This window comes from Haliotis rufescens, unplaced genomic scaffold, assembly GCF_023055435.1.
Source record: "Haliotis rufescens isolate VD_foot unplaced genomic scaffold, xgHalRufe1.0.p SCAF_9, whole genome shotgun sequence".
NCBI classification, from domain to species: domain Eukaryota; kingdom Metazoa; phylum Mollusca; class Gastropoda; order Lepetellida; family Haliotidae; genus Haliotis; species Haliotis rufescens.
In genome coordinates, this window is record NW_025964383.1 from 22370106 (window position 1) to 22387421 (window position 17316).

The 17316-nt window shown below is 38.3% G+C and overlaps 2 protein-coding genes across 10 annotated transcripts in view; one reads left to right on the forward strand and one right to left on the reverse strand.

Annotated features, from left to right (window-relative positions):
• LOC124120606 (RANBP2-like and GRIP domain-containing protein 8) overlaps positions 1 to 17316 on the reverse strand; it is a 229127-nt gene that overhangs the window by 164476 nt on the left and 47335 nt on the right. For 2 of the 6 annotated variants that reach the window (XM_048391255.1, XM_048391251.1), the window contains exons 25-29: positions 16439 to 16566; positions 15756 to 15885; positions 14736 to 14829; positions 12550 to 12768; positions 10409 to 11025 (exon numbers count right to left, since the gene is read on the reverse strand). The exons of 3 other annotated variants lie outside the window; for them this stretch is intronic. In XM_048391255.1, coding sequence (XP_048247212.1) covers positions 11012 to 11025; positions 12550 to 12768; positions 14736 to 14829; positions 15756 to 15885; positions 16439 to 16566 — 585 coding nt within the window. In that variant the 3' untranslated portion in view covers positions 10409 to 11011. Of the gene's footprint in view, positions 1 to 10408; positions 11026 to 12539; positions 12769 to 14735; positions 14830 to 15755; positions 15886 to 16438; positions 16567 to 17316 lie in introns of those variants that run through there. One more of the 6 variants, XM_048391254.1, reaches the window with a different exon arrangement.
• LOC124120610 (E3 SUMO-protein ligase RanBP2-like) overlaps positions 1875 to 17316 on the forward strand; it is a 160204-nt gene continuing 144762 nt past the window's right edge. For 3 of the 4 annotated variants that reach the window (XM_048391244.1, XM_048391246.1, XM_046483515.2), the window contains exon 1: positions 1875 to 1974. In XM_048391244.1, the coding sequence (XP_048247201.1) occupies positions 1911 to 1974 (64 nt within the window). In that variant the 5' untranslated portion in view covers positions 1875 to 1910. The remainder of the gene's footprint in view (positions 1975 to 17316) is intronic. The other variant, XM_048391247.1, reaches the window with a different exon arrangement.

Sequence of the window (17316 nt, forward strand, 5' to 3'; positions counted from 1 at the left end):
TGCAAATGTAGCCTAGTTTAGACTATGCACTTGCTTTGTGTACAGATGTGACGGCGAGGTATGGGCAACCTGTCACACATGAGCATTAATAGTCATGTTTACCTGTACTTGTAGTTGACTGCCAAAAATGCTGTCGAGGCATCTGTACATCTTCTTTGTCGAATTGCATTATGAAAGTACATCAACATGAGATATCATATACATTCATATATATTTGTTGAGCACGAAACCTTGAAGTGTAGCCAGGACATTTCCTCGAAACTATGGGCGGACATGTAGCTTCAATATCTTATAAATTATAGGTCAAGGTGTATTCAGTAAACAAAGATCTGAAGGGCTGTATTTCCTTCATCGAACACACACAGTTTGTGACGGATTACGGTTACGAACGAACTAGCACTTGTTTGGCAGGTAGTTTTGGTTTAGATTTGTTATCTTGTTCTCTCTCTACCCTCTACTTCCTTAATCACAATTTAAATCCTAAATAGACTTTCGGTCCTAACACTGTGGCAATTCTAGACCCTCTGTTTCTGTATTTATTTGAGCTCATTTCCCCTAAGGTTTACACATCTCATAAGACTAAGTCATCAATGATGTCAAAGCTGTCTGACATGTTTCAAATGAACAGTTTATGAAGCTAAACAATCTCCAAGTGACTTAAGCACCAAAATACGCGAACACTTCTGACATAGAATTTCTTAAGAAAATACAGTAAAAATGCTTGACTTTGAGCTCCTTGTTTTCTTTAAATACGATGTACCGTGACATTATAGAGTGGTGTATAGGTAGATATAACACTAATCTATAGATGTAAACACATTTGAAGATACATCTGTGTGTTTAAAGTTGATTTTGACTGCCCGGGCCAAGTCGGACCCAACACAAGCCAAACACTTCTGATAGAGACTATGTTGAGAATGTAGAGGGAAAATGTTGAGAATGTAGAGGGAAAAGGGCTCACTTTGAGCCCCTTGTATTCTTTAAGTACAGCGATCTGAGACACTATAAAGTGGTATTTAGGTAGATATAATACTAATCTAAAGATGTGAATCCATTTGATGATACATCTGTGAAGTTTAAGTTGATTTTGACAGCCCGGGCCAAGTCGGACCGAACACTTCTGACATAGATTTTCTTAAGAAAATGCAGTAAAAATGCTTGACTTTGAGCACCTTGTTTTCTTTAAATACGATGTACCGTGACATAATAACGTGGTATTTAGGTAGATATAATACTAATCTAAGGATGTGAATCCATTTGATGATACATCTGTGTGTTTAAAGTTGATTTTGACCGCCCGGGCCAAGTCGGACCTAGGCTAGGCCTCGTGCCCTCGCAAAATTGTTTCGAAATGTATATCTCCAAAGTTGCAAAAACTTATAAAATACCTTAGCTACGTCACAGATAGACCCTTATTTTCAGTATATTAGACTGTTCTTTTGATAATGAGAGCAATTATCCCTGTAGTTTATCCTGATTCCCGATGGTTAATTCTGACTCGATCGCCGAATGACGAGGGCGACGCCATGTTTGTTTGTAAACAGTGAAAGTTGTCCTACTTGACCTTTGATATTTGCATCACTATCCGCATATGACCCCAACGGATATCGTTTTTATCCGTTGGCTTTATCCTGCCGAGAAACCTACCCATTATATGATAAAAATGAATATTAAACTGACATGAGTTATTCTGAGTATGTTAGTAAACTGAAATACATATGTTGAGAGGTATGTGCATAAATACGTTAAAAATCGAAAAGGGGAAGATTGGGTTACTGCAGTAAGTAAACATAACCATCTGTTTGTTAGTCAATGTCGAAATTCACATTGCAGCAATATGTTGAAATTCTGAGAAATACACCATACACGTTTCATCTGAAACGAAAGTAGACCACGTGACCCCAACACGGATGTCGACATTGTTGGTTGTGATCAACAGCTTCAAGGTCCGTGTTCGTTGTTTGCTGAATATTGGTAAATACGCAAACCTGTAGATAGAAACTATGTCGGTGTGTGTCTCATAGTACTGGGCTTCAGTTGGCGTTACTGTTTATTTATTTCAAGGCACAACATACCAGTACTCAGTTGGTATGACATGCAACAAGCTTAACAATGATACATTCTGTTGTCACATTACACCTGATTAATATCTCCCTAAACTTCCGCATTCTTTCATTCTACAGACACGGATCTTGTTATTTTTGTTTTGAGATAATTATTTCTATATATGTGCAGTAAACAATGTATTCATAGTATTGATTCAGCATTGATAATCAGTATGCTTGAGTTACCTCCCTTACACCGTCTCAGACAACTGAACTCGCCTGTCGTCACTGAACACTGACTTTTCCGTTAACACCCAATGGTATCTGCTTCATTGGATAATCGGGTCTGGTTAACCTCTGGCGTTGTCGTTTTATATTTACTGAATAGGACATTCAAGTTGAGTTCATTCGTGGGAATATATGCAGCGGAACTTAAAAAAACCGTATGTTTCTCTTAGGGAATATTGAAATTTGTAATGACTATCTTTAGTGTTCATAAAGTTTTACTTAAGCATGCATTTTATAGCATGGCTTGTGAAAGAGTAAAATTATTGAATTGTCTCAAGATATCAATATTGTAATAAAAACTGTTGGTGATCATTTGATATATCTTTACATGTAGCTTCAATTTCTAAAATTATTAAAATAGATTTATATATTATACGTTAATCTTTTCCAGATTGAACTCAGGAGTTAATATCTAACGATTTTATATATGTTCACATATTTTGATGAGAAATAAAAGCGACAAAAAACATTTTCATAATCATTAAAAATATCTGCTAAAAAACAGCCCATTGTACGATTTCGACTGTATCATGCGGATGTGTTTATGAATCACCACTATTGAATAGAATCACTATTGAATAGTGAGGTTTCCAGGTGTTCGTGAAAAGGTGAGCGTTTACTCCCACCTGTCACAAACACATGTAAAGGCAAGTCAGTTGTTCTCATATGGTACATCAAAATATGGAATTGCATCAGACATCATATTTGTCACTGAAACGTCAAAATTGAAATGTACTCTGCAAGAAGCTATGTGTACATGTTATCCCTTAGCGGTGGGGGCGGTCGGGTAGCTTAGTGGTTAAAGCGTTCGCTCGTCACGCCGAAAACCCGGGTTCGATTCCCAATATCGGTAGAATGTGGGAAGCCCATTTCTGGTGTGCCCCGCCGTGATATTGCTGGAATATTGCTAAAAGCAGCGTTAAGCCAAACTCACTCACTCACTGACTAACTCATCTTCAGCGGTGACTTTGGAACATTTGAGTTTATTTATCCCTGTTGTCTTAAAACTATAGATGTTTAAAATAGGCTATTCTCGATAGGCTGTATTCAACATTAGGGATAATGTTTTATAACAAGTAGCATACAGATAATTGGTTGAAGCATAAATGTACAGTAAGAATACAAACACCACACGGGTAATGAGTGAGTGGGTGTGTATGGTTTTATGACGCTTTTAGCAATATTCCAGCAATATCACGGAGGGGGGCACCAGAAATGGGCTTCACACACTGTACCAATGTCGGGAATCAAGGTAATGAAGCACATGGGCGATGAAGCCAGATGTACAGTAAGAATAAGGATTAAACGGATGGAACAGTTGTTACAAGCTAATTGGATACTAATTATAAAGGATTATTGCTTGATTAGATCTTCATAGGCAGACAAGATGTCTGATACCCTTGATCTCTGGTGAGGTTTGTGACTGTGCATTTCTTTAGCTTCCGAAAGTTTTCTTTCGGTGAATTCCTGGTTGAGAGGCCAGTGTATATTGTATGAAAAACAACATATGTATAACTCATTAAGAATGTTAACATAATGTACAAACTTTAAAAATAATTTCCTGTATTTTAAATAATGATGACTTCCCGACTACAGTCCGACCTCGGTAATGTTGGACAAGTCCATTTAATGAACAGGGGGGGGGGGGGGGGGGGGGGCGTTTATCTACGTTGCCAAGCTACATCTATGGGGAACAACTCACCAGACACTTCCCAATCAAAAATAAGGTTCTTCAATTTATGACGTTTATCAGCTGGCGTGCTCAAATGACACTGCGTTGCCTAAAAGGTACTTTTACAGGTACATTGATGATAAACTTAGAAAATATTCGTATTATCGTGCATTTAAGTAACGGCCTATAGCCTGAGGTAATTGCCTAACTCTTGTCCCGAGGTGATGACCTCACACCGGCCCTTGCATTCCCACCGCTGCAAATGTAACCCGAGTTGGGGGTGGTTTCAAAATATTGCTGTTATTGTACTTTAATGAGTAGTGCGTTGACGAGGATAGCAATTAAGATATGTGATGCATTATATATGATTGAAAAAGTGATGGAATAGTTAAAGCTATGAAACGGGACGAGTATTGGATGGTTGGGGGCTTTTGAATCAAGAAGAATTGGTTGTTCTACAGATGATTTATTTAGCCAACATCTGACTGAACTGAAGACGTATCTGAGTCTGTACTATCACCCAAAGGTATGATACTGGTGAAACAAGGCTGATATCTACGGCGTCACGTTGTCGGTAACGACGTTCTATTTCAAGGACGCGATCTTGGGCCTATTGCAATGCCTCTGATGTGATTCTAGCAAAGTGTAACATAACTCGTTTGTTGCTGCGAATTGACAGAGGTCGCTGTCCAGGGTCAAGAACTGGTCGGAACAACTTGTTGACAAACCGACTTGGAGTATCATTGTATGACCAAGTTGTATTATTCTGTTCACCTCGTTGTACGGACTGGCCATGGGTCTATGCAAAAAGATGACCGGTCAGTAAGTCGACAATTACAAGATGTTTACTACATTTTGGCTGGGAAACGATCCTTATGCAGTCAAAGGTTTAATGTCAAAACTCTGCATAAATAGCGAGGTGATTTGGCGAAAGAAGCAGACACTTGGAGACACCTCCAGACCGCAGACAGAGATACTTCTAGACCTCTCCAATAGCTCCTTTCCAGTGTTCTCCAACAGACTCCCAAAACTTCAGGTAATGCCAAAGGACGCTGAAACAACGTTACCTACGACTTGCAGTCCTGTGTGCCTTAGCCTTCCGGTAGTGACGATCAATCTCAGCGTGGCGATGCTATATAAAAATAAACTCTTATCTCTCCTTGCACTTATGTGTTGCCTCTTTCTTTGTCACCATTTGACATGTGTGCGTTTGAATGACAATGACACTGGAGTTGTTAAGACTGCAGTAGCTGATGTTCCAACCAGTCTTTGAACGCATCACCAATCATTTGCTTGTGAGACTCGCCAGTCTTCTTTTTCGCCTGGAAAACTAGCTCACATCTACCATAAGCCCCAGATCTGAAAGCTCTGACTGCCATTGTCAGGATTGATGCGCATATAGTGAGACGTCCTAGACAGGATGGAATATTTCCACCTGAAAACTGCTCGGTCATCGACACGTGCTGTGTATCGAAATCCCTTCTCCTGTAGTGCAATAATTAATGTAGTCCCGGAAACATTAATTGGGTCTTTAATTTCCTCAAGAACTCTCCTTCATGTCGGGGATAAATTCTGCTCATAAGCCTTGTGCATTAATGTTTCGCGGACTACATTAATTATTGCACTACAGGAGAAGGGATTTCGATGGCAGCCAGGGTTTTCAGATCATTGACCTTGACGAAACCTGGGAGAATAAGAATCATTCCACTGACTACATGTTGCTGCTGTCAGATGGACGAAACGGGACCGTGCAACCACCAGGTAAACATAATCATGTCATTGTTGTGCATGCCGGAACCGTGATCTGGGGCTTTTGGTAGATGTTCGCCTAATCAACTTTTTATCTAAGCTGTCTAATATCCTTTTACATCGCGATTTTCTTTTACAGAAAACCCCTACCTTTTTTATAATTAATCATACCGTAGAGTTGCTAGTATGAAAGCCCCCGAGCTTGGGCAGTTCTGTAATACACCCTGAAATAATAAATAGTTTCCCTCTGTCTCTCTCAAGTGTAAAGAACTTATATACATTCCTGCTACAGACTCGTGCCGTTTACCATGGTCATGGCTATGCACATGTAATGCAGCATGCATCAAGTCCTCGTTTTATCTCACTTATGCCCAGCGACAGGTAGGGTGACAAGAACAATAGTTTCACTTCTTCCGGTATGTCACGACCAGTGATCGAACCACTGACCTTCCTCTCTCTCCAGGCTGACACTCTATCCACAAGGCGGTCAGCTTGAAACAGGAAAATCCAAGTTGTATTTTCTTCTAGTTTTATGCCATCACTTTAGGCTTGGTACTTGCATGTTGTTTGAGGTTGTAGTAGGCATGCCTTTGCTCGAACCAAAGGTAATTGCATCAGGTTGAATATGCATGATGGTGTTCATAATTTCTGAGACCTTGAGGAAAGTGCGCTGAACGGGCTGCTTCTGTTTGTGTAAGAAGTTGCAAATGCTTTCTTGAATAAGTTTAACATAATAGTTTTTAGAAACGGTGGTTACTTACGCAGTGTAGAAAGTGGCTGTATTCAGGAGTTCAAATGAAAACTGTAACCTATCATAAATATCTAGGTATTATTTTCTCAGAGATTAGTGTGGTCAAGCGCTTGTGAAACCCTATCTATTCAACCCAGAAAGGCTAGCATGCATATTCATAGACTACCTTTTCATGCTATTCAAACAATATTTGATACTAAGATGGGACTAATTTTAGTGTGTGGTGCAGAAATCAAGGGATTCACTTTAAGGGAGGCCTTAGTCTCGGTGTTTCCAAACGGTCGTCAAGTGGTGTCGTTATGGGGCATGTTGCAAGGAGTCACTTATGTGTCCATTTTTATAGGCGTTGCAAAGGTTATTGGCGTAGACTTCCACTTATTGAACATTTAAAAGTATAGATACCAAAAGGCATGTTACCAGATACTGAAACGCTTTGATGACAATGGGAAAATAAACTGGGTCTCTCATATGTTAGTACCTAAATTAATGTTCAAGAAGGGTTTTTCATGTCTGGCTTACTCAAGATATATATTAATATGTTCAAGCAAAGATGTAAGGATATCAGTAGTATAGGTAATGGGGGTTCTGGCTCACTTCCACTGGAGTCAGATTTATATACCTATACCACTACTACAGAGGGAATTTTTTATGCAAAAATGATGATGCGATTCGAGAGGGCGGCTTTTTCTTCTTTGGCACCCCCTACAATATTTTTTCCACTAAAGCAATAGGATGTGCATAAAGCATACAACTGTGCCTAACGAATACCCAATTGAACATTTGTGCCCAACTACAACTACAAAATAATCGCAATGAATCCTTACAATTAAATAATTCAGTTTTACATATTTTTCAACTTCTAGGACACTTATAACCACTATACAAATTCAAAAAGGAAGATCTTGAAATCTCATCATGCCAATTCTGAAACGATGTAGTAGTATTGGTAATGGGGGTTCTGGCTCACTTCCACTGGAGCCAGATTTATATACCTATACCACTACTAGAGAGGGAATTTTTTATGTCAAGAGGGCGTCTTTTTCTTCTTTGGCACCCCCAATTTCGGCCCCCTCTACATTTTTTCCACTAGAGCAATAGGATGTGCACAAAGCATACAACTGTGCCCAACGAATTCCCAATTGAACATTTGTGCCCAACTATAGTATAGAACAAAAATGGAAGACGCGAAATATAACAACTATGGAGAGCATGGGCATACGTTCAGAAATGTCTGTGTTCCAACATATACTAGTGGAGAATGCATACGAAGACAACTTGCTACCAGATATATCCAAGGTAGACTATTTGAAAGAAAATCTAGGCAGAACACATCTAGAACCTTTGGAGGGCCTACCAACATTTGTAGACGATATGTATGTATTTGGCTATCTAGAAGAAAACGATATAGTATCTCTACGAGGATCTATGTCTTGTACAACTGGAGAAAATGGATCTGCAAAATGTATACTACAAGAAATACAAATAGCAATGCAGAAGAAAGTATATGGATGTCGCGTGCATGCTACTATTGCAAATACAATTTCCTATATAGGAGGCTCCAGAAGCAAAATACGAGACACAATACAACAAATACAAAAACAAACAGAATACAATGCGAAGAAAAAATGGATGGACATATTTTTCAACGAAGAACCCAAAGGTATATTTGTATGCAAAATAGATGTCTCCGAGTTGTCCCTAGAGGAAAAACAAAAGGGGTTGGATGCACTACACACACAACTATATTCCTTTGGATACGAGATATATTCCATAGACTATACTAGAGACTTTTCTGGTGTACTAGATAGGAAAAAACTAGGAAAAAAATACCTACAAAGCGAGGGATACATTCTACAAGGTATACAATATGATTGTGGAGAAAGAGAAGGAAGAATTATAGACCATAGAGCGTCTGTAGAACATGTATCTACTTTGGTATACAGTAGGAACAATAGAACATTTTCCGCGAAGATATACAATAAAGTTATTTCCAATTTCGAAGCTGGGGACGTTCGGAATCCAATAGGAGCACATCTTTGCGAATACATAGATTGTCCAAATAGACACCTACGAAAAACATTTTTGCATCCAGACGTACAGAAAAGAGGTTGTTCTCGAATAGTATCCGTGTATGCACCAGACGAAGACAAAGGACCTTGGGTTGTAGACGAAATTCTAGAGTTGGTATCCCCCAAAGAAGAACCACAACCAGAAAACCAATGGAGAAACTTTGCAATTGTATTTGCAATAGTAGCATGCACGCGACATCCATATACTTTCTATGCGTTGCGTTGCTATTTGTATTTCTTGTAGTATGCGTTTTGCAGATCCATTTTCTCCAGTTGTACAAGACACAGATCCTCGTAGAGATACTATATCGTTTTCTTCTAGATAGCCAAATACATACATATCGTCTACAAATGTTGGTAGGCCCTCCAAAGGTTCTAGATGTGTTCTGCCTAGATTTTCTTTCAAATAGTCTACCTTGGATATATCTGGTAGCAAGTTGTCTTCGTATGCATTCTCAAGTAGTATACCGTAAAACAGGAATTTAATGCGACATGAAAATAATGCGAGCTCTTGATTTTAGACATTAATGCGCATTCAAAAATGCGAGTGCCCATACCCTTTCCTAAAAATTTATGTGCTGGATTTATGTTCTGTGTTATTTTAATTAATGTAACCTATGTAAATAAAAGCCTTACCTGAAAATGCTTTGTTTGTTTCAAATGACGTTTTGAGCGGGAACTGCGAGTAGACAGAGATAAATAAAATAACTGTGCACATTAAATCCCCTGTCCACGTTTTTTCAGTGTGAGATTCCTTCCTTATTTTAATATTATTTAAGCTAATTGCCCGTATGTTTGATGGCCAAGAGTGAGAATGGTTTTCTTGCAGCTATCATTGGTGTTAGTGTTGTTTTAGTTAACAGTCTGTTGGTACTAGTATATACGTTCGGCCCTTTGATGAAAAGAAGTAGAAAACAGATCAGTGTATCAAATCTTTGATCAGGTGACAATCCTCACACTCCTGTTGACCTGCAGATTAGTGTCATGAAACCCATTCATGCGCGTTGGCTCGTGTCTGCTCTTGACAAGCTTGGAAAGGACACTGATTGGATAATTCGTGGCTGGCGCCAATCTGGGCTGCTTGACAGGATGTGAACTGACCACTACTCAACTTCGCTTTGTGTAGGCATAAAATTAATGCGACCTTCCGTCACTCGCATGTTTCACATTAATATTCTGCTCGCATTAATTTCCTGTTTTACAGTATGTTGGAACACAGACATTTCTGCACGTATACCCATGCTCTCCATAGTTGTATATTTCGCTTCTTCCATTTTTGTTCTATACTGTAGTTGGGCACAAATGTTCAATTGGGAATTCGTTGGGCACAGTTGTATGCTTTGTGCACATCCTATTGCTCTAGAGGAAAACATATTGTAGGGGTTGCCCAAATTGGGGGTGCCAAAGAAGAAAAAGTCGCCCTATTGACATAAAAAAAATTCCCTCTGTAGTAGTGGTATAGGTATATAAATCTGGCTCCAGTGGAAGTGAGCCAGAATCCCCATTACCTATACTACTATTTCGTTTCAGAATTGGCATGATAAGATTTCAAGATCTTCCTTTTTGAATTTGTATAGTGCTTATAAGTGATTATACCTATCCTAGTAGAGATATGTCTTATAATTAAAGAGGAATTTACCAATATAACTATTGGAAAGTGTAATTACATGAAATGTGCCCATAAACGTGTGTTATTTGTGTATCATAATGAATATCAACCCACTGTAAATGTTTTGTATATGCAGTACTTCGGGCCAAAGGTCTGCAATACAAATAAACCTGTCACTTGCACAAGCTTTTCTACTTTGCATAATAGAATAACAAAATATGATTAAGTAAACAGTAACAACAGGGATATTTATTCATGTATTTACAACAATGTTCTTTCAAGCAATACATATGTTGGATGAATGTTGATGAGGATGCTGACCTGATATTTACAACAGAAAATTCCATGAATTACTTGTATGATGTGTGAAATTCAGAAGCTTAGCTAGATCTACCATTCTTGAATTAGCACTATGTCATTTTGATGAAACATGAAATGCACTTCTATAAAAGATGACAAAGGAATCCTTGGAAATAATACTATCTTGCTAATCTAATTGTTCATATTAATGACACTGATGTAATAACACTGTGAGACAATAATCTTTAAATATTTCGCCTTTTTCATCACGTACAGCAAGGGCAAAATGCCTGCAAGTTCAGGTTCAAAATATTCCGCACACATGTATGGACACAGGCACCAAATTTCATGATTTGTGATGTCATTACTGCATGGCAACTTAGTATGGACATGGGGTTGCCAAGCAACTAAAAAACAATTTGTTCACCAGGTCTGTCAGGTGGCAACAAAACCTTTCATTTATTGTCCAGAATTATTCTTCCACTTTGCACACACATATATTTCAATTTGCCTAATCCTTCATTTTCTTCATCTTTTCTGGTCTGAAAACATTAAAACATTGATTAGTTAATATATCTGGGTTAATGTTATTTTAATAAGATATTTCTTTTTTCATTTATCAAAGAAAATACCTGCTTGTAAAATATATTTGCTACTACATGTTATACACCATTTGAAAGGTCTGATCCTATGGTTTATAAATATGAAAGTTATGTTTTTCACATTATTTAAAAAAATGCATTTACAACTTAATTAAATTCGTTGTAAATAAAAAAATGTACGCTAACACGTTGTTAACATCCAGATTAAGGACCAAGGAAGCGAAAACCTGACGATTTTCGGCAAATATATGATTTCATAATATCCACGTACCTATTTCTGTTTTATTTTCATTGTTTACGTAATTGGAAAATCATTTTAAAAAGAATTATAAATAGTTTCTGTCATCGCCCATTTCCCGATAACAGCGACTCTCTGCTCAGTAAAATGAAGAAATACCCCTGTTTTCGAGGTTTCGTATGAATAACACGTGCGTCGAAGAATGGCATATGACACATCGCTGGAAAGCTTATTCCTTCATCTACACGCTCGTAACATCGACTGGTTTTTTTTCGTAGTTATTACAAGCGATTTCGTTGGATTAAAATTGGTTTCTAATGACGCTTTCTTGCTGAAATCTGCTACAAGTTCCGTGATTGGTCAATTTTGAGCACGTGACCTAAGGCAGCCAATCAAATTACAGCTGTGATACCAAGCTCGTGTTCGATAAATTACAGAAGTTTGCGAAAGAATTTTGTTAAATCGTGTTATTCTGAACGTTTTGAGCAGGAAATAACGATATATATTAAAAATATGGAACTTCGTGAATGTATCGTGCTAGGTTACGAGCTGTGACAAAGATTTTTCATGCATATATTTTTGCATTAAACATCGTGTCCGAGCCGAGAATTCAAGGCGACGAAAGCCGAGATGTCATTTGACTTACATTACACGCGATCGCACGAAAAGATGGAAATAATAATATAGATGTAAGTTTGATTACTTTTAGATATATTTTTGTTGATTTTATTTATTACTTTGTATAATATATTTAAAGATTTGTTTAAAACTTCTTTATTTTCCTCTTTGACGTGTTCGATGTGGACCCGTTGTCAAAATGTGTGTCCGAAAATTTTATTTTCAATAACATCGCGAGAAATAGTGAATAATTTTTTAATTTAACGATAAAAAATGTTAAATTAAAATGGAATATGTATTTCAGACATTGTGAAATGTGATAGATTTAATAAATGAATGACATTACAGGTAGGTCCATAAAAATATATACTATTTTGACGTGACTACGGCTTGGCCGGATAACCGGCCTGCGGTGTCTGGGGACTCGATGCTTCTTGGCCGGATAACCGGCCTACGGTGTTGAAAGAGTTAAGCAGTAAGCTTAAGTAAACAAGACGTCAACAGTTACAGATATAATATTTTGTAAACGTCAATAACCTTCAAATGCAGATCTTTCAGTACTTGGTGGAATAGAAAGGCATTTACCGAATGTACACACATTTAATTACCTTCCTCTAAGAATGAACTTAAGAGAGCAGACAGCTCAGGCGAACATGAAACAACTGAGGAAGCATCAGTGGCTGACACACCCTCCCCTGTTAGTGATGAGGCTGCTGATTGGCTGCCCTCACTTTCACCTGGCTGTATCCTCGTCTCACATTGGCTACTGCCACCCATAGAGGTTGCAGAGCTTGCTTCAGATTGGCTAACAAGGATTCGGGTTTGACCTGGTCGTTGGGCAGGAATTGGGGAAAAGTACAAATTCAAATCAGGAGAATCATTCAATTCAAGTCCAGAAACAGTGCTAGGGCTAGTGACAACTAATGCTATGTATACAAACATATTGAACAACTGGAGCATGAATTTCCGTCCCACTGAAACACAAGAAGCGGGGATATGAGGACACACAAAGCAAGCAAGGGAGGGAGGTCTCAAGCAGCATCCACAGGGGATAAAAGTATGCTTCCATCAGTGGGGATCTCATGCCCTGTGATGACAGGTTAAACATAGCAAAGAGTAATATGGCTATTAATCACTACACACGTTCTATTATTACAATGTTATTTCGTCATGATAGTAATACAGATACAGGATGAAAAGAATGTAGAATGAAAGTCTTAAATGTGTTGTGATTTAAGTTACTAAATGCTATTGCTCATTTGATCTAGTGGTGTAATGATACGTCAATACAGTATTGTCTCACGATACGAGGCGCAAGGAAACAATTCATCGATTTTCAAACCCTCTACCACCATACAAACTATACATTACCTTACAAGTTATATTTGCAAAAAACACACATGGTTGTTCAACAACCAGCTAATGCAGATTCTCTAGCATTTCCCCGTTTGGCTATATTTGGCACAACATTTACAGTGCCCCCTTGCCTATATGTTTCTTCCCTACAATATCCCATTTTGATCTCTGAAATTTTAAACATGATTTCACCTGCAAAAAGAAAGAATATAATCTTTTGAAACAAAAGTGCTGTATCGGGATACGGATCATATCCCATCCATAGTATTGGGATATGTATCGTATCGCGACCCCTTCATATCGTTACACCTCTAATTTGATCATGTATCAAAACTACCCATGATCCTCAACAAATATTCAAGTAGAAAGGAAAGAAATTAGTATTTCAAAGTAAAGGGCTTACCACCACCACCACAAAACACACAATTAACATGAATGAGTGAGAGAATGAGATTCTACATCAACCTGTTTGTTGTTAGTGAGTTGGGTTTATGGCTGCTTGAAAAGTATATTGCATATAATTATCTTGGCGTGTTAGCTAAGTCTTAGATAATTGCCTCGGCCACTTGTAGGGTGTTAACCAGGCATGTCATTCAAGGGTGACAAAAAAGATTGAATAGCCAGTAATTTCTAAAGCTTTTAAACCTCGGAGTCTTTCCAAGAAAACTATTGAATTGAGATAAACACAATGGAATTCCAACTTGCCAATGGTCACAACCAAATCGAACTTTTGATCAGCTGATCTGGATGGAGCTAAGGGACAAAACTCAGTCATGCCTAGTTATTCAGCCTTGCATTAAAAACTAGGTAATGATGGAGACCACAAATTTTGTTGCCTTTTGTAACAAGAATTGGGCACTGGGTGCGAAGCTATTCCACTGTGTCCATGATCACAACATCAAAGGAAGATACACAGCTCCTTAGGCTAGACATTCTGCATGACAAGGATTCATTACTCAGTTTGGTGTCTGTTGCAAAATTAATCTCTCAATATCCACATCAATCTCTTCACTCACTCACAAATGCATGTTAGTATATCGTGGAATGAAGCAGCACACCGCCCACAAAATCAGACCCTCCATGCAATCTAAGTTCAAGTCATGCAATGCAAGTTCAAGTTGTGCAGCTAATGAGTTGAAGGTGCAGTGTAAGTGAACATCTGTTTCTGGAGTTGAAACGCACGATTCTTCCTACGTACACAGCTGGTGGTCAACATACACACATCAGTAAGTAAATTGATCAATGTATGTCTAACTCATCTTGATCAACTAAAAACTAACAAAAGCCATTTTCTTCAAGATTTGGAGAAAGTTTCTTTGGTAGTAACTGTTTCTATATGGTGAAGCTTGTCACATTATGCTGTACAAAACACAGTTAGATCACACATGTTGTTGCCCACTTTGACCAACAGGTCATAATATTTTCAGTTGAGACTTACCTCCCGTAGCATCGCCGTGAGAAAATATAACAGGTGTATCCATTTCATGTGAAATCTTCTCTGACAACTCAGAATCTCGGGCTAAGCTCACACCCTAAAACCACAACAACAAAACTTTGTCAGTTCTTTCAACACTAAAACCTATATAATTTAAGATATACATTTGTTTGCTTGTTTGTTTCTTGGTTGTTTAACGTCGCACTCAGCAATATTCCAGTTATATGACGGCGACCAGACAATCCATAAACCGACATCATGAGCATCGATTCATTCAACTGGATTATGATGATATGCATCAACCAAGTCAGCGAGCCAGACCACCCAATCCCGTTAGTCACCTTTTACGGCAAGCATAAGTTGCAAAAGACCTATTCTACTCCAGATCTTCAGAGGTCTAAAATATATTCAGTCTAAACACACATTAATGTTCTTCTGCATCCATAAAGTTCATACATATATACATTTATATACACTTCCAATCATCAATTCATTTTAAATCTCACACATAAAGCTATTCATAATCAGTAATGTCAATTTCAAAGAAACTGCTGTCATGAGCACTGTACCTCACCTGAATATGTAGTCAAAAGTATATGTCAACAAAGTCAGGCACTTAAAATATGTGTCCATGTCGAAGTTCAGCTTCCTCAGTCTTTCAATTTCAAAGGAGGAATTTACAGAGCAAATATGCCTTTGAGAGATTTTAAGAACTGTCAAATCAAGGTAAAATGTAAAATATTGCCTAAAAGAGAACATATGTGTCAAGCCCCTCCACTAAATACACATTGATCAAATTTTGTTGTCTTTTGAACAGATATGGCTGAGTAATGGCCACAAAACGTTTCAGCTTTCTGTGTGGACGAAGTGCAAAGGTTAAATAAGGTCAAGGTTCAACATATCACCCCAAAAAACCCGGGACATATTTCTTTGATCCCACAACTAAAGTGGGTGGACTTTCAGTTAGGTGAGCTAGCAATGGGAATGGGTAAGATATTTTGAACTACAACAAGCATGTCTTACCTCCATAAAAGATTTAGCAAACTCCTCTGCAGCAGCTACTGAGCTGAAAGCTGCCTTAAAGTCCCTCCTGACTGGCTCGTCTGTTGAGAAGTCTTGGGCACTCCACATACAGGCTCTCTTCTGATTCTCTCTGGAAATATAAACAATCATAGAGGGATGACATCAGGTGTGCAATATCGGTGACGTTTCACAGGTGAGTCACATAACATCAATAGTGTAGGTATCTAGCCAAACCTAAAGATGCTAAGGGTTTTAGCAACTTGACTGTTAAAGTGTAGGAGTTGCCATAATCTTCTCAGCAGAAAGGAGAATTCCCAAATACTGTACATACACTCATTTGACGTTTCCCCTCCTAATCCCCTTTTCAACCGCCTCTGTGGTCTAGTGGGTAGTGATTCTGTCCGAAAAGTGGAAAGTCGTGGTTGAATCCCTGGCCTCGTCATACTTAAAGACGTTAAACGGTTGTTCTACTCGTTACCATGTCTGATGGTCGGCATTAAGATAAAACAAGGACTGGTCAGCATACTGTGTGTGAGTGGGGTATCCATGTTAAACTGTGGCATGGTATCTCCATGGGCTAGCTATACGGGCCCCGACATAAGCCCAGACACGCAGTCACACATTTTTTACTGTCATTATTCTGCGGATATATTTTCAAGGTGAAGTATTTTTATCTGACTTACAGTTTTATTGAGTGTTCGCGACAAATGACATGGTTGCAGACTTTTTGTTTGTCATCTGTCTCCATGTCAATCTGGTTTCCATTCAGGTCATCATTGTACAGAATCTTCAAGTTGCCCATTCCAAGTTTCTAGAAAGAAGACCATTCTTGTTCAAAACAACTCCAAATGATATGTTATATCAACTTGTGAATGAATTTGTGAAACCCTTTTATGTGACAGGTATGTTAGTGAATGAGTATGTTAGTATAGCTTTAAGCTACCTCAATAACTATATATTTGTCCATTTATGTAATTTCAGGATAAAACAAAGCGTTATCTTCGACTATCTTGAACTCTGTACATGTATCTCAAAGTTTGCCACATTAACAGTTTTGAGAAGCACAAACAAGCATCTCACATAGCGTGGAGGAATTCTCCTTGATACGTGGATATGTATCACCTTTCCTTTTACCCCCAACATCGAAGTAACTTCCTGGTTACTAGTACATCAAAAAGTGCTTATCAAAGCAGGTGGGGTAGAATAGGTCTTCAGCAACCCATGCTTGCCGTAAAAGGCGACTATGCTTGTCGTAAAGGGCAACTAATGGGATCGGGTGGTCAGGCTCGCTGACTTGGTTTTGATTCATGTCATCATATCCCAATTGCCGCTCATGATGTTAAACCCTGGATTATCTGGTCCAGACTCGATTATTTACAGACTGCCATCATACAGCTGGAATATTGCTGAGTGCAGCGTTAAACAACAAACAAACAAACAAAACATCAAAGCAGGCAATTAACAAGCTTGAGATGAAAGTGGCACTTTGTTGCTTTTGTCAAGTAGACTGACTAAATAATGTACCACTCACTCAGCTGTTGATTTTTGACTGCTGTTACTG